Here is a 26454-nt window from a genome sequence, read left to right on the forward strand (position 1 = left end):
GTTGAAAAGAAAAAACCGCCACCCTTTTTTTTTCGACGTAGAATTGTAATGTATAACGACTTATTGTTAGTAGCTCAGCTGATTGGAGAGTATATTGAGTTTATTGATAACATTGATGTAGTTTATATTTAATTTTTTTATCAGTTTACTATATGGTATTCATTATGTAGGGTAGTGTATACCCAGTTACTTTATGTTAATATCTCAACTTATTGAATAATATATTGACTACATTTATTATATTGATGTAAAATTTTGATTTAAAGCTTTCGTGACTGCAGTAATTCATATTCTTAGTTCTTTCGGTAAAGTCACGTTGAAGGGAAACAATAAAATAATAATATATATATAAAACAATAAAAAATTCTCACGACGTTTCGACCATAACACAAACGGTCGTCTTCAGGTGTGTCGGTTTGCATAAATTTATTTATTTTTAAACGGCGTATCTATCGCTTTATTTATTTATTTAAAAAACGTTAGCGCCGCGCGCAGAGATTTGGCAGTTTATTTAGAAGGACTAGTCCAGCTATGTCTCGGACCGCATTCGTGAACACAAAGCAGACCTTAAACACGGTAGGACCAACACCTCAGCCGTGGCAGATCATTGTTATAATTAAGTAGGCTCACATGACATTGACTTTTCCAAGACAGAAGTTATTTGTAAGCCATCTGGCTACCATGAGAGATTCGTTCATGAGGCTATCCACATATACAAGCACAGAGACAATTTCAACCGAGAAGATGGATTCTGGCTTAGCAATCATTGGAAAGATTTGATAAACCATGTCAGTTCTTGATTGATTGTTCACGCTTACAGTGGCTTTCAGACAGCATACATTAAAAAAAAAATTCGTCTCCCCCCTCCTCTTTTCAGAACATAGCTGGACTAGTCCTTCTAAATAAACTGCCAAATCGCTGCGCGTGGCGCTAACGTTTTTTTTTATGAATAAATAAATACACCGTTTAAAAATAAATAAATCTATGCAAACCGACACACCTGAAGACGACCGTTTGTGTTATGGTCGAAACGTCGTGAGAATGTTTATTATTTTATATATATTTTATTATTTTATTGTTTCCCTTCAACGTGACTTTACCGAAAGAACTAAGTATATATATTGATGTAGTTTATACTTCGTTTTGTCACATCGGTTTATTCTATGATAGTTGGGTAGTTGCAGTCCTTTAGCGTCAGTATACTAAATGCCTCTGTTGATATGTAAACTCTGACTTGAACATATATATTTCCATGACCAGTTACATGCTAATCCCCCACATTAACATCATGCTAATCTCCCAGTTGCATGCTAATTTATGACTTTAACACCCTGTTGATCCAACACTTTAACACAGCTATTTCAATGCTAAATTCTCCTGTTGATATGTAAACTCCTTTGTCAAGGCGCTCTGCTCCTCCCACCTAACTTAAAAGACGCTGCGAAGCTTAGCAGCGTCCATTGAAGCGCTGTCGTCCTGACAGTTCTGTTCCTTCACCTGAAGAAGGCTACTTGTGATTTAAAGCTTTCGTGACTGCAGTAATTCATATTCTTAGCTCTTTCGGTAAAGTCACGTTGAAGGGAAACATATATTTTATTATTTTATTGTTTCCCTTCAACGTGACTTTACCAAAAGAGCTAAGAATATGAATAAGGCTACTTGTGTTGTGGCCGAAACGTCGTGAGAATTTTGTTTTAGTTTTATCATTGTATTTCCATTCTACGTGACTTTACCGAAAGAACCAAGAAGATGAATCCCTGCAGCCACGAAAGCTTTAAATCGAAATTTAACTTGTAGGCAGTGATGACAAAACTCTGCTTAACACTATCACCAATATGCTCTCAGCATCTCGTCTATGATCAGACATTAAATGTTTTAAAATCACATTCAACCCAACCCTTGGACATACACAAAGCCGAATTACATGATGGCCTAATCATTTGTATTCCATTTCGAAGTTCAAATGATCAAACAACACCTGAAACAAAACAATGGCGTGTGTCTCTAAAGTTTAAACTACACACGTTCCTATTTAAAGCTTTCGTGACTGCAAGGATTCATCTTCTTTGGTTCTTTCGGTAAAGTCACGTAGAATGAGAATAAAATAATAAATTTATAAAATAAAATAACACAATAATATTCTCACGACGTTTCAGCCACAACACAAGCGGCCTTCATCAGGTGAAGGGACTAGACTGTCTGGTAGGCCGCTTGTGTTGTGGCCGAAACGTCGTGAGAATATTATTGTGTTATTTTATTTTATCAATTTATTATTTTATTCTCATTCTACGTGACTTTACCGAAAGAACCAAAGAAGATACACACGTTCCTGTCTGTTGGGTATTGTGAAGGAGAGAACAAGACCTAAATATGTGTAATGATATACGTTTTTAGTCGTAAGAATTGTGATCAATTTAGTAGAATTATCTGAATACCACATTTGCTATTAAACACAAATGAATGTGATATCCAATGCTGTATTGTAATGTGACGTGTTTATTTTTCAGTGTTCTCGGACGGAGTAGAGGAGGCCGCATATTGGAAGAAAGCGAGCTGCATAGTAATCAAGACACGGTTGAAAAAAATGTCTCTTCAAAAGTTATATTTCAGACTGTTTTGAAGAAACTCACTTTGGACAAGTTTTACCCTAAAAAAATATCAATAAACCATGTTTTGAGCATAACTGGCTGTGAGGAATATCCCAAATCTCTCGAGGAAATTTCAAAACATTTCCTAAATAATTTAATGAGGGCAAATCCCAAGGCAAGAACCACAGAAAATGGCAAGTGTAGAATTGAATATGGAGATCCAAGTGATGACGATTTAATAAATCCACTGGACATGATAACTGCGGTTTTTCTCTGCGCTGACAGCTTCTTACAGCAGGTGCTTATGCAGAAGATGGCCCAGTGTCAGTTTGCCTTGCCTCTCTTACTGCCCGATTCGGGCAAAGGTGACGTCACATTTATGTTGTGGGCCATGAGGCAGATTGTGAAAAACTGGAAACTACAGAAAAATGCATCCAGTATGGAGGAGTCATTAGTCAGCATACAAATGCCTTTCATTTCATTTATTCGGGTTGGAGAGTGCAGTATCTCAAAATCAAAATTGCTAAATTCAATTCTTAGCAATGACAATCATGATTTATTTGTTCATCGAGACATGGAATGTGGTGATATCCCACGAAAATGTTCTGATGGTCTAGTTGAAATGGCTATGTTCTGTCCTTGTGGGAAATCAAATATAGATGTTTTCGAAACAGCGTTCAGCATTTTAAATCTCCGTGGTGATGCCCGGGATCACTTAGATCAGCTTAAGTTTTTAAAAGCAATCTCAAATGCCATGTTCATTGTCATTGACGGAAAAGTAGATGAAGAAGCAATGTCTATTCTTGCCGATTCGAAGGCTCAGTTGTTTATAATTACAAACCAGAAAGAAAATAGCAGAAGCAGCAATACAAAAGCATTCACCGACACTTTGTCTCAGCTGAAAATAAAGGCAACATTTATTGAGAAAGGGCGACACAATGACACATCATTTACTAGAAAACTACGTTCTGATATTACACATTTTTTACAATCTACTGAAAACCACGAGACATTAGAACGCATGGTTGACGTTGTTGGAAAGCTAAATATTAGAATCGATGAATGTAAAAGTAAATGCAGAGAAAGCAAAGATAAAGTCAACAGCATAATTGATATCATAGAAAAATCTCGCGTGAAAGAAAGTAAACAACGATATCTCCCTTTACAAGGAGATCTGTGGCACAATTGGGCAGAGACAAATAAAGAACAGAGTCGAGTGAAAAATATCGGACGTGAGAATTTTGAGGACTATATTATTGCAAATAAAATCAAACAAATCGACATTCGCAAAGAACAGAAAACAAAGGGTTTTTCAGATGTCGTGAAAATATTTGTTGATTTAATATTGAACGAGTCAATAGAAATGAAAATGTTTGTTCTTCAGTGGATGCAATTAAAACTAAATAATCTATCCAGAGTTACATTTTCCAAGTTAAGAGATGATTACAAAAAAATATATGTTCATCTCGATGTTGATTCAAAAATTAATGCAAAGAAATTGGAAGAAATTGAAGAATTAATGTCGTCCAGTTCATTGGGACTGGAACACTTCATACGGGAAATTGGGCAGTTTTACGAAGCAACTAAAGAAGTTCAGAAATATGCAGTGCCCAATAGCAAAGAACCTACCTACCGCAAGGCACTGACACTCCCAGCTGTTGCTGCGGAGTTGTTCTTGGAGGGGTTTCCCTTGGAGCTAATGGATGGTGACGTTGGCTGTATTCCCATTGACTGGGTGACCGACGTGCTTAAGGAAGTGAGGGCTACGCTTGGCCGAGATCCCCGCGTGTTCGTACTGACCGTGCTGGGGGTGCAGAGCACAGGCAAGTCCACGCTTCTCAACACCATGTTTGGGCTGCAGTTCACAGTGAGCAGTGGCCGCTGCACACGCGGCGCTTTCATGCAGCTCATCAGCATTGAGGATCACCTGAAACAAGAACTTGAGTGTGACTTCATCCTGGTGATTGACACAGAAGGGCTGAAAGCCCCTGAGCTGGCAACACTTCACGACAGCTACGAGCACGACAATGAGCTGGCCACGGTTGTTATTGGTTTGAGTGATGTCACGCTCATTAATCTGGCAATGGAGAATGTAGAAGAAATGAAGGACGTTCTGCAAATCGTTGTCCATGCATTTCTACGAATGACGGAAGTTGGGAAAAAAACAAAGTGCCTATTTGTGCATCAGAATTCTGGCGATGTCGCTGCTTCTGATAAGAACATGAGAGACAAGAAATGTCTTATTAATCAGCTGAATGTCATGACGGTGGCAGCTGCAAGAATGGAGCACAAGGAGTCCACTTACACTAAATTCACCGACGTCATGGAGCACGACGTGAGTCGGGACAACTGGTACATACCTGGTCTCTGGCATGGAACCCCTCCAATGGCTTCAGTCAGTGCTGCATACAGCGATCAGGTTTTTCAACTCAAGCAGCACCTGATAGACCATCTTAAAAAGAGACCAAAAACACAGAGAGCTTCAACACTAAAAGATTTCAGCACTTGGATAGGAAGCATCTGGGAAGCAGTGAAGAAAGAGAACTTTATTTTTAGTTTCAAAAACAGCTTGGTTGCCGATGCTTACAACCAACTGTGCATTCAGTATACTGGCTGGGAATGGGAATTTCGTAATGACATTATTTCTTGGACACAAGAGAAAAATAATTACATAAATAGTGTTAAATATGATCATCTTCAGAACCATTTTCAACAGTTGGAACGTGATTTAAGTAATGAGATTTCAAAAGGAAAAGCCACCTTACAGAGCAAAATAAAAAGGCACTTTGAAAACAAAAGCCAAAATGCGCATTTAGTTGAGAAATACAAAGAAGACTTTAACATCAGCGCAAAACAACTGTGCGTGAAGTTACAAGAGGAAGCCTTGAATAAATTCATGGAGTTGGTTTGTAGGAGACAGTCTGGACACTCCATTGAAGAACTTGAAACGCAGAGTAAAAAGACAATTGGATCGGAAGTCTGTAAACTCCTTCAGCGCTGCAAAGATGATGAAGTGAAATTAAATGAAATACGTCTAAACAAAGAGTTTAACGACATGTGGTCAAACGTGGTTACGCACCTTCCAAAAATTAATTTGACAAAACACGACGTTTACAGCGATATGGTGACATCACTGCGTGACATTAAATTAGAACATGCGTCAGCTGTCAGCCATCTTTTGTGTAAGTTTGGAAGCTCTGCAACATATTTTGAAAAAAATCGCAACAAAATATTTCAACTAAACCCAGAGCACTTCATTAAAGACGTATCTAAATTTAAAAAGATTTGCAATATATTCACAAAGCAAAACGATGCAACTGTGAAGGAGTTGACCAACATTTCACGTATGATTATCGAAAGCAGCACTAGGTTTATTAATGAAAAAATAAAAATGCATGATTATTGCTCATCCTATAATAACGATCTTCTGCAACACATCCATAAAGAACTGGAACAACAGCAGAATCAAATATTTACCAAAGACTTTTCAAGGGACATTACTGTATTCATTTGTTTTAAAGCCATAGTAATTTGGCAAAAAGGACACGACGTTTTCTTTGACAACAACAATCCAACTACTAAGATTAATAATATTAAGAAGAAATATTTTGTTATTTTTAAGGAACTATATCGTCAAGGGGATGAAAATATTAAACATGCAAAGACATTTTGTAACGAGTGCCTGAAGCCGTCTCTACTGGAGGCTGTCGACAACAAATTGGGGATGGATATTGCGACGAATGTGAAGAGCGATAGCGGTGGCCCAACGTTTTCGAGCCGAAAACACCTTCAGCTGGCCATGCATCTTCATTTGTTGGATGAAGACGACTTTGAAACTCACTATAGATACATAAACAAATATGCAGATTTTACAAAGGAATGGATAATGGCTGAGGTCATACAGCACTGCCAGAGAGAGAATGGGTCACACTCTCAGATGTACCATCTCTCAAGCGCCATTTTGAGCAATCTTATTAATGAAGTGAAGAAATCTGTGGACTCTGTGACCAAAACTATAACCACTCCGACCACACTTTTGGAATTCGCAGACAGCTTGGGCGAGTGTCTACTCAAGCACATTATTATCAATAAAGATGTCATTGACGTAGTTGGGTTTTTATCCTTCATAGACAAAGAAAGTGTCAAACAATTTTCGGAAGAGCTCAAGAGTTCGCTGGACTCTGCTGAAGAAGAAATGTTACAAGGGTTCAGTGTCGCCAGTGACACCGAGTGCGAGGCGTGGTTGAGTCGTCTCAGTGTGCAGCCGCACATAGAGCTCTACAAGAGCCTGGCTGGCTGTGAGAAGCAGTGTCCTTTCTGTGGGGTCCCTTGTGACCAGGGAGGTGGTGGACATGAGACACACTCTGCGGAGCTGCATTATCCTCAAGGCCTTAATGGCGTTAGTATAATTACTAACGACAAGTTGGTAGCTGAAGTTTGCACAACAGATGTTGCTGGCAATGGGCATTATAAAAGTTCAGCTACAAATGACCAATGGGTTCCCTACAAGGAATACCGCACTATCAACGATTACTTTGCCTCCTGGAGCATTCAGCCAGACACCAGCCTAGAGGCTACGACTTTCTGGAAGGTCGTATTCTGCAAATACAATCGCAATTTTGCTGAAAGACATCATGTTTCACCAGCAGATATTCCTAATGCATGGAAAGAGATCGATACAGATGAAAATAAGATGAAAGAAGACTTGATAAAATCATTCGCATTAACATTGTGAAAGCAGTAGCTAATTAAAAATATTAATCATAGTCATCACCCATCATCATTTACATTGCAAAGACCCCCACCACCCCCCCCCCCCGACCCCCCACACCGCCTCATTCACGCCCGTGCCTGTCCAAGTTGTCGCTGTGCCCACTCCTCATGGCCCCGTAGAATTCTATCGTTCTAGCACACCTATCTTTGTTAGCGTATGTTGTTTTTGGGTGCGGTTGCTGTTATTAGTTTACTTATAAATACAATTTATATTGTTGATCATCGCAAGATATTGCTATTATCGTTATGGGTTAAGGGCATAACAATTAGCCTACAGCAGTGTCTTAAAGGAATGGCCACGAGAAAAAAAGTGGTTACAAATCTTCAAACTTAAACGTCTTCAGAATCCATCATTTTGGTTATACTATGTTCTTTTTCAGGTCATTGTCTGGAACTTTAAGGTTTTTTTGTAATATACATTTAGGCTGTGCTATGGGTGAGGTGATTTTAATCTGTCTTTAATAACACAATTCTTATACTTGTGTTTATTATGTTTGTAATCAGGTGGTGTTGCTTGTAATCCCATGTGTGCCTAATAAATCCAGAATGTAATCACTCATTCCTCAGAGTGCTACTGAATGTCTGTGGCTTTAATATTTAAAAAAAATCTCCCAAGTATCACAGTAAGCATCTGTTTAGTTTTGAGAACACGGTCCTGAAAACGTCGTGACCTTCATTTCCAGGTCATCCGATTACTATAGTTGGCTACGTACGATGTGAAAGAAGTTCAACATATATACGTCAATCTCCAATTAAAACTATTTCTATAACATGCAGATTACATTTTAAATAATATAATAAAGAAAGACAATTTGCAAAAAATAAAACATGCTGATAAAACAAAACTGTAAAATGGATGTAGCTGGTAGTTTTATGTTAAAAGAAAACAGTATATGAGAACGAACATTTTTTGTACTCCTTTGGAAGTTTTGGTTTGCTCTCCTGCTCTTCACGTTCAAGTTCAAGTTTCATTTATTAGGTATAGCCCTGTGAGCCATGCGGCTCTTGAGTCGGGTGCAACCGCAATAAACTAAACATGAACAGAGAACATCTTAAAGTGATGATGCGCAACAGAAACATTCTGGATAAACCAGCAAATATTCCAGAAAAAAAGAAAACCGTATTACAACGCTGTGCAAAAATCCCAGTGTGATGCAAGTCAAACAATAACAACCATAAGACAATTTAGATAAAAGTTATCAGGCCAACTCCGCACTTCTGCAAGAAACATGGCTTTACCATGTTTTCGAAATCACCAAAATAGAGCTATAAAACAATGTAACAACAGTAATTATAGGACCTGTGATTCAAATTTAACAATAAACGATATACATAACATGAACGACCAAACTTGCAGCCATAGCTGGCAGCATGACACTCCCAGTGTATGATGTGTGAGTGAATCAGTGGTAGTGTGAGTGAGTGTATGATCTGTGAGTCAGCGTATGATGATTGAATTATTGTATGATGAGTGAATGGGTCAGTGGTTGTGCGAGTGAGTGTATGATGTGTGAGTCAGCATATGATGAGTGAGTCAGTGTATGATGTGTGAGTGAGTCAGTGGTAGTGGGAGTGAGTGTATGATGTGTGAGTGAGTCAGCGTATGATGAGTGAGTCGTTGTATGATGTGTGAGTGAGTCAGTGTATAATGTGTGAGTGAGTCAGTGTAAGATGAGTGAGTGTATCACGGCATCCTCCACACCATCACGGCCTCCTCCCCACCAACACAGCCTCCTCCACGCCATCACGGCCTTCTCCACGCCATCACGGCCTCCTCCACGCCATCATGGCCTCCTCCCCGCCATCACGGCCTCCGCCCCGCCATCATGGCCTCCTCCACGCCATCATGGCCTCCACCCCGCATCATGGCCTCCTCAACGCCATCACAGTCTCCTCCCCGCCATCACGACCTCCTCCACGCCTGAGGCGCGCTCTCAGCGTGCACTCCCAGCGGCTGACGGGGCCATTTCTGGTGGGCGAGAGGCGCGAACAGAGGGAGCCGACAGAGCCGACGGAGCCGACGGAGCCGACGGAGCCGAGGAAGCCGACGGAGCTGAGGGGAGGAGGCCGTTGATGGCGGGAAGAAGGCCGTGATGGCGTGGAGGAGGCCATGATGGCGTGGAGGGGGCCGTGAGATGGTGTGGAGGAGGCCGTGATACACTCACTCATCTTACACTCACTCACACATCATACACAAATTCACTCATCATACTCTGACTCACACATCATACACTGACTCACACTACCACTGACTCACTCACACATCATACACTGGGAGTGTCATGCTGCCAGCTATGGTTGCAAGTTTGGTCATACATGTTATGTATATCGTTTATTGTTAAATTTGAATCACAGTTCCTATGATTACTGTTGTTACATTGTTTAATAGCTTTATTTTGGTGATTTCAAAAACATATGGTTAATCTAAATTGTCCTATGGTTATTGTTTCACTTGCACCACACTGAGATTTTTGCACACAGCGTTGTAATACGGTGGGTTTTTTTTCTGGAAGATTTGCTGGTTTATCCAGGATGTTTCTGTTGCGCGTCGTCGCTTTAAGATGTTCTCTGTTCATTTTTTGCCGCATGGCTCACAGGGCTATACCTAATAAATGAAACTTGAAACTTGAAACGGCCTCCTCCCCGCCATCACGGCCTCCTCCACACCATCACGGCCTCCTCCCCGCCATCACGGCCTCCTCTACGCCATCATGGCCTCCTCCACGCCATCACGGCCTCCTCCACACCATCACGGCCTTCTCCACGCCATCACGGCCTTCTCCACGCCATCACCTGCATAATATATCTGTGTCAGATGTGAGCAGAACAATTAAAGATCAGCTAATATTTTTTTGGGTTAGATCGCATAAATATAAATGTGTCGTTACTCCCGAAACCACTCGATTAATATAGCAAATACAGCCATGGATGTCTTTTTCACTGCCCTGAATGGGTCTCAAACAACGTGGCTAAAATGTGAAGCTAATGGCAATGAATGAATGGAAATTTCAGCTGCCCAGACACCTCCCCGAGGCACAAATTACACTGTGTTGCAGCAGTTTCCAATATGAACAACTTAAAGTGTTATATTGATTATTCAATTCACGTTGAAAGAATCATTATTTTTTTTATTATCATAACAAAACTATTTATATAAAAGTCATTTTTCGATTTAAAGCTTTCGTGACTGCAAGGATTCATCTTCTTTGGTTCTTTCGGTAAAGTCACATAGAATGAGAATCAAATAATAAATTGATCAAATAAAATAACACAATAAAATTCTCACGACGTGTCGGCCACAACACAAGCGGCCTTCATCAGGTGAAGGGATGAGACTGTCTGGAGGACAGCGCTGGAGCGAAAAAGCCACGCTCAGATCGCGACCTTTAAGCTGTGTGAGAAGAAACAAAGCGCCTTGACAAAGGAATTAGCATAAAATTTAGTATTGAAATAGCTGAGTGATTAGCTTGTGACTGGTCACAGTAATGGCTATGTTAAAGTTAAAGCATACACATCCACAGAGGCACGCCTTGACAAAGGAATTAGCATATAATTTAGCATTGAAATAGCTGAGTGATTAGCTTGTGACTGGTCACAGAAATAGCTATGTTAAAGTCAGAGCATACACATTCACAGAGGCACCTAGTACAAATCAAACAGGAGAATTTAGCATTGAAATAACTAGGAGAATTTATCATTGAAATAACTGAGTGATTAGCTTGTGACTGGTCAAAGAAATGGCTATGTTGAAGTCAAAGCCTACACATCTGAGCTATTCACAGTAACTGGGTATACACGACAATATATAATGAATACTATATAGTGAACCAAGAAAAAACTAAAATATAAATTACCTCAATGTTATCAATAAACTCTATATATTCTCCAATCAACTAAGCTACCAACAATAAGTCGTTATATATCACAATGCTATATGGCGAAAAAATGGGTGGATTCTGACCCTCAACTTTAGCAACACGGATAGCTACGGGCCCCGTTCAGACGGACGAGTTCATCCATGGTCGGAATAGAGGAGGGGGAGAGAGAGACAGCTGCGAGGCGCTGTTATACTCCATGTTGTAAACCATACCATTAACCGTGGTGTGAGAGGTATTAAGAGTCAATGCCAGCGAAAGAGCTGCGGTCTGAAGGTCATCGTAAAATACAATTAATTAAGAACGGAAATGGTTTAAAACATCTTTCCAATGGTTACTAAGCCAGAATCCATCTTCTCGGTTGAAATTGTCTCTGTGCTTGTATATGTGAATGGCCTCATGAACGAATCATTCATGGTAGCCGGTTGGTTTGCAAAGAACCTCCGTCTTGGAGAAGTCAATGTCATGTGAGCCCACTGAATTATAACAGTGATCTGCCACGGCAGAGGAGTTCGTTCTACCGTGTTTCAAGTCTGCTTCATGTTCGCGGATGTGGTCCGAGATGTCGTTTGGTTTCTCCAATGTAGCTACTACCACAGAGGCACTTTAGTTTGTAAACGCCCGAGTACTGTATGTCTGGAACAGCATCTTTTACAGATGGAACTAGATCACGGATTTTATGTACTGTGTTGAATCGGACCTGGATCTTGTGTTTATTCAGGATTTTGGAGATTTTTTTTATTGACCCCAGCAATGTAGGGTAAGGTGATGGTTTTGAGTGGCTCCACAAGAGGATCCTTCTTCATGACTGGAGTGATGGCTTTGCGGATTGTGTAGTCGGAGTAACCATTAGCCCTGAGAGCCTGGTGTTACGTGCTTGAGTTCACTGGTAATGTGTTCCTGGTCGGAAATACATTGGGCTCTATGGTATAGAGTCTTGATGAGGGAGTTCTTCTGGGATGGATGGTTGTGGGAATCCGGTTTCAAGCAAGCATCTGTATGGGTAGCTTTCCTGTATACAGAGTGGCTCATTGAACCATCATGTCTCCTTTTAATTAAGACATCCAAAAAGGTTAGTTTGCCATCTTTTTCGACCTCCATGGTAAATCTGATGGCTGGGTGTATGGAATTGATGTGGTCGCAGAATTGGTCTAGAGCAGGCTGGCCATGTGGCCAGATGACAAAGGTGTCATCCACATACCTCTTCCAAAAGGTCGGGCGTAGAGTGGCAGCCTGGATGGCGTCAGTTTCAAATTTTTCCATGAATACGTTGGCTACAACCAGAGATAGGGGGGAGCCCATTGGGGTGCCCACAGTTTGTAGAAAGTTCCATTCCAGGTGAAGTATGTGTTGGTTAAGCAATGTATCACCAGGGGGGGGGGGGGGTACATCAGTATGCAGTCCTTGATGAACCAGGTCTTCAATGATAGCGATGGTGTCAGGTATCGGGACTTTGGTGAACAAGGACACCACATCAAAACTGACAAGCAGGTCGTCTGGGGACAGGGAAATGCCTTTGATTGTCGATACCAGGTGAGTAGAATTTAGTACCGCAGAGGTGGTTTTTCCAGTGAAAGGTCGCAGTATATCAGCAAGAAAACGTGCCAGTTTATAGGTGGGGCAGTTGATAGTAGAGACGATGGGACGAAGGGGTGTATCTTCTTTGTGTATCTTTGGAAGGCCATATAATCTTGGTGGTCTGGCAGCAGAGGGTTTCAACGAGAACTGTTTGGTCTGATCAATTAATGCTGTTGAATCAGAGATGATTTTGTTCGTTTTGGTAACCAGGCTGTTGGTGGGATCTCTTTTTATTTTTGTATAGCTGCCATCGTTGAGTAGTTCTTGAATTTTGTTGTTATATACTGTTTTGTCCATGATGACAGTGGCATTGCCCTTGTCGGCTGAGAGGACGACAATATCATCTCTCTTTTTTAATTGAGATAATTCAAAGCGTTCGTCTTTGCTGATGTTGCTGGGTGGCAACTTAGCGTTTTTGAGGGTTGCAGCGATTTCAGATCTTGCTACGTCTGCAGAGATGTGACTCAAGCCGTTGAGTGCAACGTCGACATGGGGAATGATATCATTAACCGGTATGTGTCTCGGTGTGACAGCAAAGTTTAGACCTTTAGCTAAAACGGATTTCAGACCATCAGAAATGGAACTGTTACTGCGATTAATTACGACTTTGTTGACGTCTATCTTTTCAGTGTGTGGATCCGATTTTTTGTTGGAGAGGTGATTGAATTTGGAAATCAAATTGTCCCTACATTTGGTCGATATAGTGGCAGCCGAAGAGGTAGTCATATTGTCTACATGTTCCCAATCCGATGTAGACATTGTTGCTGTCAATGTTAAGTGTGATTTGTAGAGTGTCTTGTCTAACTGATCGAGTTCGGTGCGTGTAAGTCTGATTTTTTCCGAGATAAGAGCGAAGCTAGTTTTAGCTAGAATTCGTTTTGCATTGAGAGAAGTTGCAGCAGCAGAGGTTAGAGTAAATGCGGTTGGTATTACCTTAGAGTAGCGGCATCTCTTCAGAAAGGTGAGAGACTCGATTAGTTAAGCCTTCTTATCCCGGAGTCTGTTAAATGATCTTAAGGTTGTGTGGAATCCCTCCCCGTAGAGGCGGTAAAATTTCGATTTAAAGCTTTCGTGACTGCAAGGATTCATCTTCTTTGGTTCTTTCGGTAAAGTCATGTAGAATGAGATTAAAATAATAAATTGATAAAATAAAATAACAATACATTTCTCACGACGTTTCGGCCACAACACAAGCAGCCTTCATCAGGTGAAGGGACCAGACTGTCTGGAGGACAGCGCTGGAGCGAAAAAGCCACGCTCAGATCGCGACCTTTAAGCTGTGTGAGATGAAACAACGTGCCTTGACAAAGGAATTAGCATAGAATTTAGCATTGAAATAGCTGAGTGATTAGCTTGTGACTGGTCACAGAAATGGCTATGTTAAAGTTAAAGCATACACATCCACAGAGCACCCCTTGACAAAGGAATTAGCATAGAATTTAGCATTGAAATAGCTGAGTAATTAGCTTGTGACTGGTCTCAGAAATAGCTATGTTAAGGTCAGAGCATACACATTCACAGAGGCACCTAGTACAAATCAAACAGGAGAATTTAGCATTGAAATAACTAGGAGAATTTAGCATTGAAATAACTGAGTGATTAGCTTGTGACTGGTCACAGAAATGGCTATGTTGAAGTCAAAGCCTACACATCTGAACTATTCACAGTAACTGGGTATACACTACAATATATAATGAATACTAGTGAACCAATAAAAAAACTGAAATATAAATTACCTCAATGTTATCAATAAACTCTATATATTCTCCACTCAACTAAGCTACCAACAATAAGTCGTTATATATCACAATGCTATATGGCGAAAAAATGGGTGGATTCTTACCTTCAACTTTAGCAAAACGGATAGCTACGGGCCCCGTTCAGAGGGACGAGTTCATCCATGGTCGGAACAGAGGAGGGGGAGAGAGACAGCTGCGAGGCGCTGTTATGCTCCATGTTGTAAACCATACCATTAACCGTGGTGTGAGAGGTATTAAGAGTCAATGCCAGCGAAAGAGCTGCGGTCTGAAGGTCATCGTAAAATACAATTAATTAAGAACGGAAATAGTTTAAGACATCTTTCCAATGGTTACTAAGCCAGAATCCATCGTCTCGGTTGAAATTGTCTCTGTGCTTGTATATGTGAATGGCCTCATGAACGAAACTCTCATGGTAGCCGGTTGGTTTGCAAAGAACCTCCGTCTTGGAGAAGTCAATGTCATGTGAGCCCACTGAATTATAACAGCAATCTGCCATGGCAGAGGAGTTCGGTCCGAGATATGTCGTTTGGTTTCTCCAATGTAGCTACTACCACAGAGGCACTTTAGTTTGTAAACACCCGGGTACTGTACACAAAGAAGATACACCCCTTCATTCCAACGTCTCTACTATCAACTCCCCCACCTATAAACTGGCACGTTTTCTTGCTGATATACTGCGACCTTTCACTGGAAAAACCACCTCTGCGGTACTAAATTCTACTCACCTGGTGTCCCCAGACGACCTGCTTGTCAGTTTTGATGTGGTGTCCTTGTTCACCAAAGTCCCGGTACCTGACACCATCACTATCATTGAAGACCTGGTTCATCAAGGACTGCATACTGATGTACCCCCCCCCCCCCCCTGGTGAGACATTGCTTAACCAACACATACTTCACCTGGAAAGGGACTTTCTACAAACAAACTGAGGGCACCCCAATGGGCTCCCCCCTATGTCCGGTTGTAGCCAACGTATTCATGGAAAAAATTGAAACTGACGCCATCCAGACTGCCACTCTACGCCCGACCTTATGGAAGAGGTACATGGATGACACCTTTGTCATCTGGCCACATGGCCAGCCTGCTCTAGACCAATTCCGCGACCACATCAATTCCATACACCCAGCTATCAGATTTACCATGGAGGTCGAAAAAGATGGCAAACTACCCTTTTTGGATGTCTTCATTAAAAGGAGACATGATGGTTCAATGAGCCACTCTGTCTACAGGAAGCTACCCATACAGATGCTTACTTGAAACCGGATTCCCACCACCATCCATCCCAGAAGAACTCCCTCATCAAGACTCTATACCATAGAGCCTGCATTTCCGACCAGGAACACATTACCAGTGAACTCAAGCACGTAACACCAGGCTCTCAGGGCTAATGGTTACTCCGACTACACAATCCGCAAAGCCATCACTCCAGTCATGAAGAAGGATCCTCTTGTGGAGCCACTCAAAACCATCACCTTACCCTACATTGCAGAGGTCACTAAAAAGATCTCCAAAATCCTGAATAAACACAAGATCCAGGTCCGATTCAACACAGTACATAAAATGCGTGATCTAGTTCCATCTGTAAAATATGCTGTTCCAGACATACAGTACCCGGGCGTTTACAAACTAAAGTGCCTCTGTGGTAGTAGCTACATTGGAGAAACCAAACGACATATCTCGGACCGCATCCGCGAACATAAAGCAGACTTGATACACGGTAGAACGAACTCCTCTGCCGTGGCAGATCGCTGTTATAATTCAGTGGGCTCACATGACATTGACTTCTCCAAGAGAAGGTTCTTTGCAAACCAACCGGCTACCATGAGAGATTCGTTCATGAGGCCATTCACATATACAAGCGCAGAGACAATTTCAACCGAGAAGATGGATTCTGGCTTAGTAACCATTGGAAAGATGTTTTAAACCATTTCCGTTCTTAATTAATTGTATTTTATGATGACCTTCAGATCGCAGCTCTTTCGCTGGCATTGACTCTTAATACCTCTCACACCACGGTTAATGGTATGGTTTACAACATGGAGTATAACAGCGCCTCGCAGCTGTCTCTCTCCCCCTCCTCTGTTCCGACCATGGATGAACTCGTCCGTCTGAATGGGGCCCGTAGCTATCCGTGTTGCTAAAGTTGAGGGTAAGAATCCACCCATTTTTTCGCCATATAGCATTGTGATATATAACGACTTATTGTTACTAGCTTAGCTGATTGGAGAATATATAGAGTTTATTGATAACATTGAGGTAATTTATATTTAAGTTTTTTATTGCTTCACTATGTAGTATTCATTATATTTTGTAGTGTATACCCAGTTACTGTGAATAGCTCAGTTGTGTAGGCTTTGACTTCAACATAGCCATTTCTGTGACCAGTCACAAGCTAATCACTCAGTTATTTCAATGCTAAATTCTCCTAGTTATTTCGATGCTAAATTCTCCTGTTTGCTTTGTACTAGGTGCCTCTGTGAATGTGTATGCTCTGACTTTAACATAGCTATTTCTGCGACCAGTCACAAGCTAATCACTCAGCTATTTCAATGCTAAATTCTATGCTAATTCCTTTGTTAAGGGGTGCCTCTGTGGATGTGGATGCTTTAACTTTAACATAGCTATTTCTGTGACCAGTCACAAGCTAATCACTCAGCTATTTCAATGCTAAATTCTATGCTAATTCCTTTGTCAAGGCGCTTTGTTTCTTCTCACACAGCTTAAAGGTCGCGATCTGAGAGTGGCTTTTTCGCTCCAGCGCTGTCCTCCTGACAGTCTCGTCCCTTCACCTGATGAAGGCCGCTTGTGTTGTGGCCGAAACGTCGTGAGAATATTATTGTGTTATTTTATTTTATCAATTTATTATTTTATTCTCATTCTACATGACTTTACCGAAAGAACCAAAGAAGATAAAAGTCATTTTTACTTGAAAAAATACTTCTCATCATCTGCTTGGTGGCACATCACCCCAACGTTCCTAGTGGATGAACCGCGCCTGGATTGTGAGTCTATCTGACCACTCTGCCGTTTTCTTTGAAATATCATTATTTCGCCCTGCTCGTTCATATTGTCGGATCTCCTTTCGTAATTTGAAATCACTTAGTCCCAACTGCACTTACGGATGCTTTATCTATTTCGGTTTCATCAGAGCCCAGTCTACTCCGTATTGATGAGGATGTGCTTCAGTGTAACAGTACACTCTCTGACATTCTCAACTCCATGGCTCCACTTAGGTCCCGGTTAATTTCAGGCAGCCACCCGTCCCCTTGGTATGCAAGAGAGCTACAGGCCCTTAAAACTAAAGCTCGTCAATCTGAACGGATTTGTAGGAAATCAAGCCTCACCATTCATTTTCTTATGCTTAAACAATTTCTCTGTACTTATGTAGAGGTGCTAACTACTCACTGTTCAGTAACCTGCATTGCCACTAGGTATCAAAGGGGCAGTGCAGTGTTACCTCTGTGTGAATAACGGTTGGGGTCAGACGAGGTGAACTGGATCGTAGCCACAGTTTGGTAAGAACCCATCAGACAGTTCCACGTGGGAATGTGGGATTGGTTAGACTTGGCCATAAGCGGGTATAAGGGTGAGCGCGCAGAGCGCAGGAAGTTCTCTCCCTACACGAAGACCGAAGCCCGGGCTGAAGATAGACAGGACCCTGGACCCAGCCTCCCAGCCCTTCTGAGGTCTAAGGCTCGGCATATCCAGTGGTCAAGACCCACCGAGCCAGCGGTGGGTCAGATAGCCTCCCGTAGGTCCAAGCCGGAGAACTCTAGGATAGCGGTAGACTCGAGAGTAAGTCACGCCAAGACAGGAGGCTGTACCTCCTTAGGTTAGCAAGAGACCTGTGTGTAGGTCCCGCTAAGTCTGGAGGCTGTACCTCCTTAGGTTAGCAAGAGACCTTGTATGTAGGTCCCGCTAAGTCCGGAGGCTGTACCTTTTTAGGGTATCGGGTGAGGGGACCATATGCCCCTTTGTGTGTTAGGGACTGTGTAATATAAGAAAGACAATAAACAGAGTGTGCCTCATAAGAAGTTTATTCGTCATTATAAACACTACATCTGGAGTCATAAGTGGTTGAAAAATTGAAACAAGAAGTTCAGCCCACGTGCGAGGTCAGAATAGAGAAAACACTGACTCATCTGCGGGAACCGCCAACTCTGCTGAAAATACCGGCGCATTGCCAACCGCCCAACCACCGGCTCAGCAGCCGATTGCTCCTCCTGCCATGGGGGATGGACTCCGGGCAGCACACAGCCGTCTTGCCCAACTTCTACATGCTGTAGCCTCAATTCTTGATGAGATCAACTTGGAGGCTGTGGGCAGATCAGATCAGCCGCCGGCGGATGTTCCCGCCATTGGCAAAGACGGACATTTTGAAATTCCCGCCGAGGCATTACGTGGTTCCGCCGGAAGCGGAAGCCAAGGGCATTCTGGGAATGATGGGGGCCAATCGCACCTCGCAGCATCATCAGCGGGCGACACTGTCAACTAACGCTACTCAGCCAACGCAGCATCATCACAGTACCTACAGAGTACAGTAGACGCTATCGGCCAGGCGATCACCGATTTCCAGCTCGAGTCTATGCAGGCTGATGAAGAAAAGCCGGCCGCCCTTCAACAGTGCCTGCCCATCTTTCATGAATTCGCGTCTACAGGGGGCGACTGGGCGGCGTTCCAGCGTCGCTTCCTGAGCCACCAAGAAATGATGGGCTGGTCGGACGCAGAGGCGCTTCGAGCGCTGCCGGCCACCCTGGACGACGACGCTCTCGCCATGCTCATCACCATCCCCAAGCAACAAAGGGCGACTCTACAATCGGCCCTTCAACGGATGTCCAACGTCTACGGGCCTCCGTCCGATGTCTGCAACAGGTTTCATGACAGGCGACGCCACCCTAAAGAATATCCACTATCGTTCCAGACCACTCTACTCGCGATGGCAAGAGCGACTTACCCTCGCATGAACGATGAAGCCATCGATGCTCTCGTCCTCCAGGAGATGCTGGAACTGGCGCGCAAGCTGTGCATCATCATTCAAGCAGTGGACAAGGATAATATGTGCTCGCTACGAGCCGCACGGTGCATCCACGTGCATCTATTGCTCCAAACGGATTCGACCATCGCTGCCTCGGCTTCGACATCGGAGCCTGCCAGCAGGGACGACGGATTCTCCCTCGACTGGGCCTTCATGGCGACCAGGGCAACGGGCCGGCGATCGTCCGACCACGCCGGTTGCTGCGACGACCAGCAGCAGGGACGGCCTCCTCCACGCAGCGACATGACGTGCTTCAACTGTGGCCGACGAGGCCACATCTCCTCCGACTGCCGTGCGCCTCGACGACACTCCTCCAGATCCTGAGGCCTGACTACAGGACTCCAACGGGATAACGGCGCAATCAGGCAAGCCGCGACGCCTTTCACGCTCGGCCCTCATTCACACCATACACACCGCAACGCACCATAAGAAATATTCGTGATTCGGCGTGTGATGTGCGGTGGTTCGGTGATTCTCCGTGGCCACTCCGACCTGGGCAGTGGTCTGAGCTGGCCCATAGGGTAGTCGCGGCGACGGCAGGTTCCTCTGTGGTTGTGGGCTCGATCAAGGGTGTGGAATTCCGTGTTTTGGTTGATACCGGTGCGTCGGCTACCATCATTTCGGATTTGATTTATAATATACTGCCCGTACGATGCCGACCCTTGGAACGGGTATCTATCCCGTGTTTCGCCGCTAATGGAAGTTCGCTGGGTATTATTGGGCAAATTCGCGTGCAAATTTCGATTGGTGACATTAAATTTGCGGGTCCTATTTTGGTCTCTTCCTCCCTCGCCGTGCCATGTTTGTTAGGCACTGACTTTCTCGCGAAAATGCCTATTAAAATCTTTGTGGATCAAGATTGCATCGAACTCCCGTCGGGCCATCGAATGACGTTCTTGTCCACGCCCGCACATCCACGCGTGGCAAATGCTTCTGTGCAGGCGTTCGTCGCTGGCACAGTACGTATTCCGACAGGAGCACAAATGCTCGTGCCCTTGCGATTAAAGAAACCGATAGCCCCGGACGCCTCGGCACATGGCGTTTTGCTGGGGCCTTCAAACACAGCTGTTAAAGGGTTGGATTTGGTGGCAGCACAGACGCTCCTAGCAGCTGACAGGGAGCCGTTCTTGCAGGTTTTGAATGTCGGGTTGTCCACAACCGTCATTCCGCAAGGAACTGTGCTCGCTCATGCGACCCCGGTGCCCCTGGGGACCAGGGTCGTGGGACACGTGCTTGACAGGCCACAGGTTCAACCTCCTTCCAAGTCGGGTGAGGAATGGTTGGATGCGCTCTGCGCAGACACGAGTGTTCTGTCCGGTTCGCTCTTCTGCGAGAATTTTCTGATATATTCAGTAAATCTAAATTCGATATTGGCTGCACCAAGTTGCTGCATCACCACATTGATACTGGTGACGAAGCCCCTATTCGACAAAACCGGGTTCGGCTTAGTCCGGCGGAGAAGCAGCATGTTGAATCGGCAGTGGAGTACATGCTGGAAGCCGATATCATTTCTCCTTACACTAGTCCCTGGGGTGCTCCAATAGTGCTGGTCAAAAAGCACGATGGCAGTCTTCGTTTTTGTGTTGATTTTCGGTGCCTAAATAAAATCTCGGTGGCTAACCCCTACCCTCTCCTTCGTATGGACGTGTCATTAAATGCCCTGGCAGGGGCGCACTATTTTTCCACTGTGGACCTTCTGTCGGGGTTTTGGCATCTTCCCCTCGATGAGACGTCAAAACCTAAGACTACTTTTCGGACACCACAGGGCCTTTTTGAGTTTAATAGACTTCCCATTGGTCTCCACTCGGCCCCAGCGACGTTCCAGAGGCTCATGGAGCTTGTCCTCGCTGGGTTCCAGTGGGAATCATGTCTCATTTATCTTGACGATGTCATCGTTTTAGACGCACGTTTGGCGAACACCTTGAGCGATTGCGTGCTGTCTTCTTGAAAATGTGGGCCGCTAACTTAAAATTCAACCCGCAGAAATGTCACCTTCTGCGTGAGTCTGTGCGCTATTTGGGCCACATAGTCAGCCGCTCGGGAATTTCTACTGACCCTGAAAAAACAAAATGCGTTAGCCAATGGCTGACCCCGACATCCACGGGTGATGTTTGCAGTTTTATTGGTTTTGCGTCATATTACCGGCGTTTTGTTGCTGGCTTCGCGACGATGGCCAAACCACTTCATGCCCTTACATCCAAGGGGGTGATGTTTCATTGGGGGGACGCGGAACAGGCTGCATTCGACTCTTTGCGGAACGCACTCGTGACAGTACTGTCCCTGGCATACCCCGATTTTCTGTACCATTTGTATTGGACACCGACGCTAGAAAAACGGGGATTGGCGGTGCTTTGTCCCAAAAGGTTGATGGCATTGAAAGGGTCGTTGCCTATGGTAGCAGAGTTTTGTCTCCTGCTGAACAACGATACTGTGTTACCCGACGTGAGCTGCTGGCCATTGTTTTTTTATTCAGCAATACAGGCCGCACCTGTATGGTCAGCATTTTACCGTGCGATCTGATCATACGGCATTACAGTACGCTCTGCGGGTTGACCAACCATCCGGCCAGCTTTCTCGGTGGCTCGAAGTCCTTCAGGACTATGATTTCAATGTTACTTACCATAAGGGTGCACAACACACGATTGCCGATGCATTGTCTCGCCTCCCGCCGGCTCGAAAATGTGCATGCTTTTTGGGCTCTGGCCGTTGTAAGCCGCCACTGCCTGAGCAGGTCGCGCCTCTCGAAATGGTGTCCACCGCGCTTCCCGTCGCCTAAGCGCCGATGTCGGACCATGCGGATCCAACGGCCAGTGACGACTTGCTGGGGCTGACTTTGGCCGAATGTAGTCAGCACCAGAGCGACGAAATGTCATTGTTGCGGTTGCGTCGTCACGCAATTAATGCGGCTCCGCGTCAGGGGAAATTAAATTCATTTGTTATGAAGCACGGCTTGCTTATGCATTGGGATGCTGACTCATGCCAACATAAAATCGTCGTGCCCTCAGCCTTTGCGATGTAAAGCCGTATGGGCAGCGCACGAGCGCTTGTTACACCTGGTGTTCATATAACCATTGGGTTGTTGCGGTTGCAATTTTTCTGGCCTGGCATGCTACGCAATGTGTCCGACATTCCAATGCGCGCAACGTAAACCACCGGCTAAACCGGCATGCCCGCCCCTGCAACCCATTTCGGTGTCTCGTATAAACGAGTTGGTGGCTCTTGATATTTTGCGCCCTTTTCCTACTATGCCACGTGGTATAAGTACCTTCTGGTTGGGGTAGAATATCTTATGCGGTGGCCTATGGCCTGGGCCATCCCCAACCAGTTGGCAGCGGCCATCGTGGACGCCTTTGTTCAGGGCTACGTCCTGGACAAAGGCGCATCAGAACGGTTGCTGACCGATCAGGGAAGACATTTTTCAGGAGTCCTTTTGAACGATGTGTGCCGCCTGTTGGGCACAAAGAAAGTGCGCACTTTGCCCTACCATCCCCAAACCGACGGCATGGTGGAGCACTTGCATAGAACTATCACTGCTATGTTATGCCATCAGGTCGATGAATCCCACCTCGACTGGGTCTTGCAGGTTCCGGGGGTCCTTGCCACATACCGCATAGCGCCTCACGTGGTCACGGGATTATCCCCGTTCTTTTAAATGTACGGCAGGGATGCATTCCTCCCGCCGACATTCGGCTGGAGATAGAACAGCCGCCTCAGAAATCCAAGCTTGTTGACCACTTGCGATTTAACCTCCGTAAGTTGGCTGAGGCACGGGAGGCTGCCATTGAATATTCGGCTTCCCGCCAGCGAGCGAATTTGAGACTGCATGATGTTCGGACGTCCACGCATCGGTGGACACTGGGAGACAGGGCATGGCTTCACTGCCCCCAGGTACCGGTGTCCACGTCAGCAAAACTCCTCAGGCCATGGCGGGGTCCGGTGGAGGTGGTTGAGGTCCTGCGTCCCCAATGCATTAAAATTTGCTGGGGACGGCGTCGCTGGTTCGTCCACCCTTCTCGGTTAAAACCCTTTATAGCGCTGCACGCCCCTGTGACACTGCGACACACACACAACACGGGGGCCGAGTGTGTGATGCGTCCAACGAGCCAGATGTTGCCCCATTGGTGCCTAACCCATAGAGCAGACGTGTCGTACCTCCTGCAGATGACACGGGAGTGACAGAGCCGTGCAGGCCACGTTCGGCCTCGATGGATCATGGGTCGTCAGGAGTCCCCACGGAGATGCCTCCAGACCCACCTGACGCTCTTGTTAATCTTCCTGAACCTCCTGTGCCGCCGAAGAAGCTGGCCGTCCCCTTCGATAGCCCCGCGAAACACACGCGCACTAAATCTCGCAGGTTTTTGTGATGTTCACCTTGCTTGCTGACACGTTCCCGGTTCCAAATCGGTTCGCAACACACGCCGCCTGCTCTATCGCGTCGTTTGTGTGTTCGGTGTCATTAATATTTTGCCTTGTACATGCATTGTGTTATTAGGGGGGGTATTAATATATGGGTTTCTCTTGTTCTGTTTTGTTCGCGAGGCACATTTCTTGCGTTGTTGGGGTTTTCGAGGTTCACATTCTAGCCCTCGCTAAGGCAGCTTTTCCATGCATGGACTGCGAAGGCATCGATGCTATGGTGACAGAGAAGCTTTAAGCGCTAGCACAAGAGCTGGGCATCATAGTCCTTGCTGCAGACGACGCTGACATATGCTCCTTGCGCGTCGCAAGGAACATTCATGCGCATGTGGTCCTGAAACGGCGGTCACGCCTCATCGCCAGTGCTTCGACTTCAGCATCCAGCGGAACATCAGACGCCCAACCTTCGGAGGAGGTTTTTGCCGCCGATCGACCCGGGGAGTGGAGTTCCGGTGGCCAACTGCCTCAGCACTCGGCACGCAAGCAGGAGCTGCCGAGGACTGCCGCAGCCCTCGTTACCTGTTACAACTGTGGCTCCACGACAACGTGCATCGAGACCTAGGCCAGACGATGCCCAAGATAAAAAAAGTCGACACAGCATTCTCCGGCAAGTCGCGGAATCACATATGCTCGGCCCCCACACACACCACACACGACTCACCGCATTGCGCTGAACAGTTGTCATGATTCGGGCGTCGGATCTACGGGGGTTGTCAGGTTCATACGGGCGATCGGACCGGGTCAGTGGTCCGAGCTGGCCCATCGGGTTGTTGCTGCATCGACCGGTTCATCTGTTGTTACGGGGTCCATCGAGGGTGTCGAGGTTCGCGTGCTGGTCGATACAGGGGCGTTGGTAACGATCATCTCCGACATTATTTATAATTTTCTTCCCGTCCACTGTCGGCCATTGCAACCGGTTGATGTCTCATGCTTTGCGGCAAATGGAGGATCGCTGGGTATCATTGGTCAAATCCGGGCAAAAATTTGCATTGGCAACATTAAATTATCCGGTCCAATCTTGGTCTCATCCTCTCTCGCAGTCCCATGTTTACTCTTTGGTTCGATTGGGTAAAGTCACGTAGGTGAAAATAAAATAACAAAAAATCACGACGTTTCGGCCACAACACAAGCGGCCTTCATCAGGTGAAGGGACGAGACTGTCTGGAGGACAGCGCTGGAGTGGAAGAAGCCACGCTTAGATCACGACCTTTAAGCTGTGTGAGAAGAAAAACACCAAGCGCCTTGACAAAGGAATTAGCATATAATTTAGTATTGAAATGGCTCATTGAAATAGCTAAGTTAAAGTATACACATCCGCAGAGGTACCCCTTGACAAAGGAATTAGAGCTGGAGTGGAAGAAGCCACGCTTAGATCACGACCTTTAAGCTGTATGAGAAGAAAAAGACCAAGTGCCTTGACAAAGGAATTAGCATATAATTTAGCATTGAAATGGCTCATTGAAATAGCTAAGTTAAAGTATACACATCCGCAGAGGTACCCCTTGACAAAGGAATTAGCATCGAATTTAGCATTGAAATAGCTGAGTGATTAGCTTGTAACTGGTCACAGAAATAGCTATGTTAAAGTTAGAGCATATACATTCACCGAGGCACCTAGTACTCATCAAACAGGAGAATTTAGCGAAACACAACCACGCTCAGACATCGGACCTGTGTGCGAGCAAACAAGGTGTTCTGACAAAGAAATTAGCATAAAAATTAGCATTTGATTGGCGGATTTTAGGAAAGAGGTGGTGTACGTGCCGGTGGACTTGCAGTTTGGCGCGGGGGGGGGGGGGGAAGGGGGGAGGGGGAGTTTACCTATTGATGGTGTGAAAAGGGGGAATTTATAAGAGCTGCAAAAGTTTGGGGTACCACTACTTGAAAAAATATACTGTACCATTGAAATTAGTTTGATGCTTAGTTCGATTTAGAACATCTTTCCGATGGTTGCTTAATTTGAAACCATCCTCTCGGTTGAAATTGTGTCTGTGTTTGTAGATCTGAATTGCTTCACGAACAAATCTCTGATGAAAGCCCGTGGGTTTGCAAAGAACCTTGGTATCGGAGAAAATTATATCGCGATCCCCCACAGCGTTGTAACAATGATCAGCCACGGCAGTAGAATTCGTTTTGCCGTGTTTCAAATCTGATTTGTGCTCGCGAATTCGGTCAGAGACATGTCGCTTTGTCTCACCGATGTAGCAATCACCGCAGGTACAACTCAATTTGTAAACCCCTGATTTACAGTACCCCGGGGGTTTTGGCATCTTCCCCTCGATGAGACGTCAAAACCTAAGACTGCTTTTCGGACACCACAGGGCCTTTTTGAGTTTAATAGACTTCCCATTGGTCTCCACTCGGCCCCAGCGACGTTCCAGAGGCTCATGGAGCTTGTCCTCGCTGGGTTCCAGTGGGAATCATGTCTCAT

The 26454-nt window shown here is 44.8% G+C and overlaps 1 protein-coding gene and 1 pseudogene across 1 annotated transcript in view; both read left to right on the top strand.

Moving 5' to 3' along the window:
* LOC116956556 (interferon-induced very large GTPase 1-like) overlaps nucleotides 1-7917 on the top strand; it is a 74621-nt gene extending 66704 nt beyond the window's left edge. Inside the window, exon 9 of the mRNA XM_032978252.2 lies at nucleotides 2508-7917. Coding sequence (XP_032834143.1) covers nucleotides 2508-7323 — 4816 coding nt within the window. The 3' untranslated portion in view covers nucleotides 7324-7917. The remainder of the gene's footprint in view (nucleotides 1-2507) is intronic.
* Nucleotides 7918-19280: 11363 nt separating this feature from the next.
* LOC142906518 (uncharacterized) lies at nucleotides 19281-24585 on the top strand (annotated as a pseudogene).
* Nucleotides 24586-26454: the final 1869 nt, after the last annotated feature.

Source organism: Petromyzon marinus, chromosome 66 (assembly GCF_048934315.1).
Source record: "Petromyzon marinus isolate PM22_M1 ecotype Great Lakes invasive population chromosome 66, UKy_Petmar_22M1.pri1.0, whole genome shotgun sequence".
NCBI classification, from domain to species: Eukaryota; Metazoa; Chordata; class Hyperoartia; order Petromyzontiformes; family Petromyzontidae; genus Petromyzon; species Petromyzon marinus.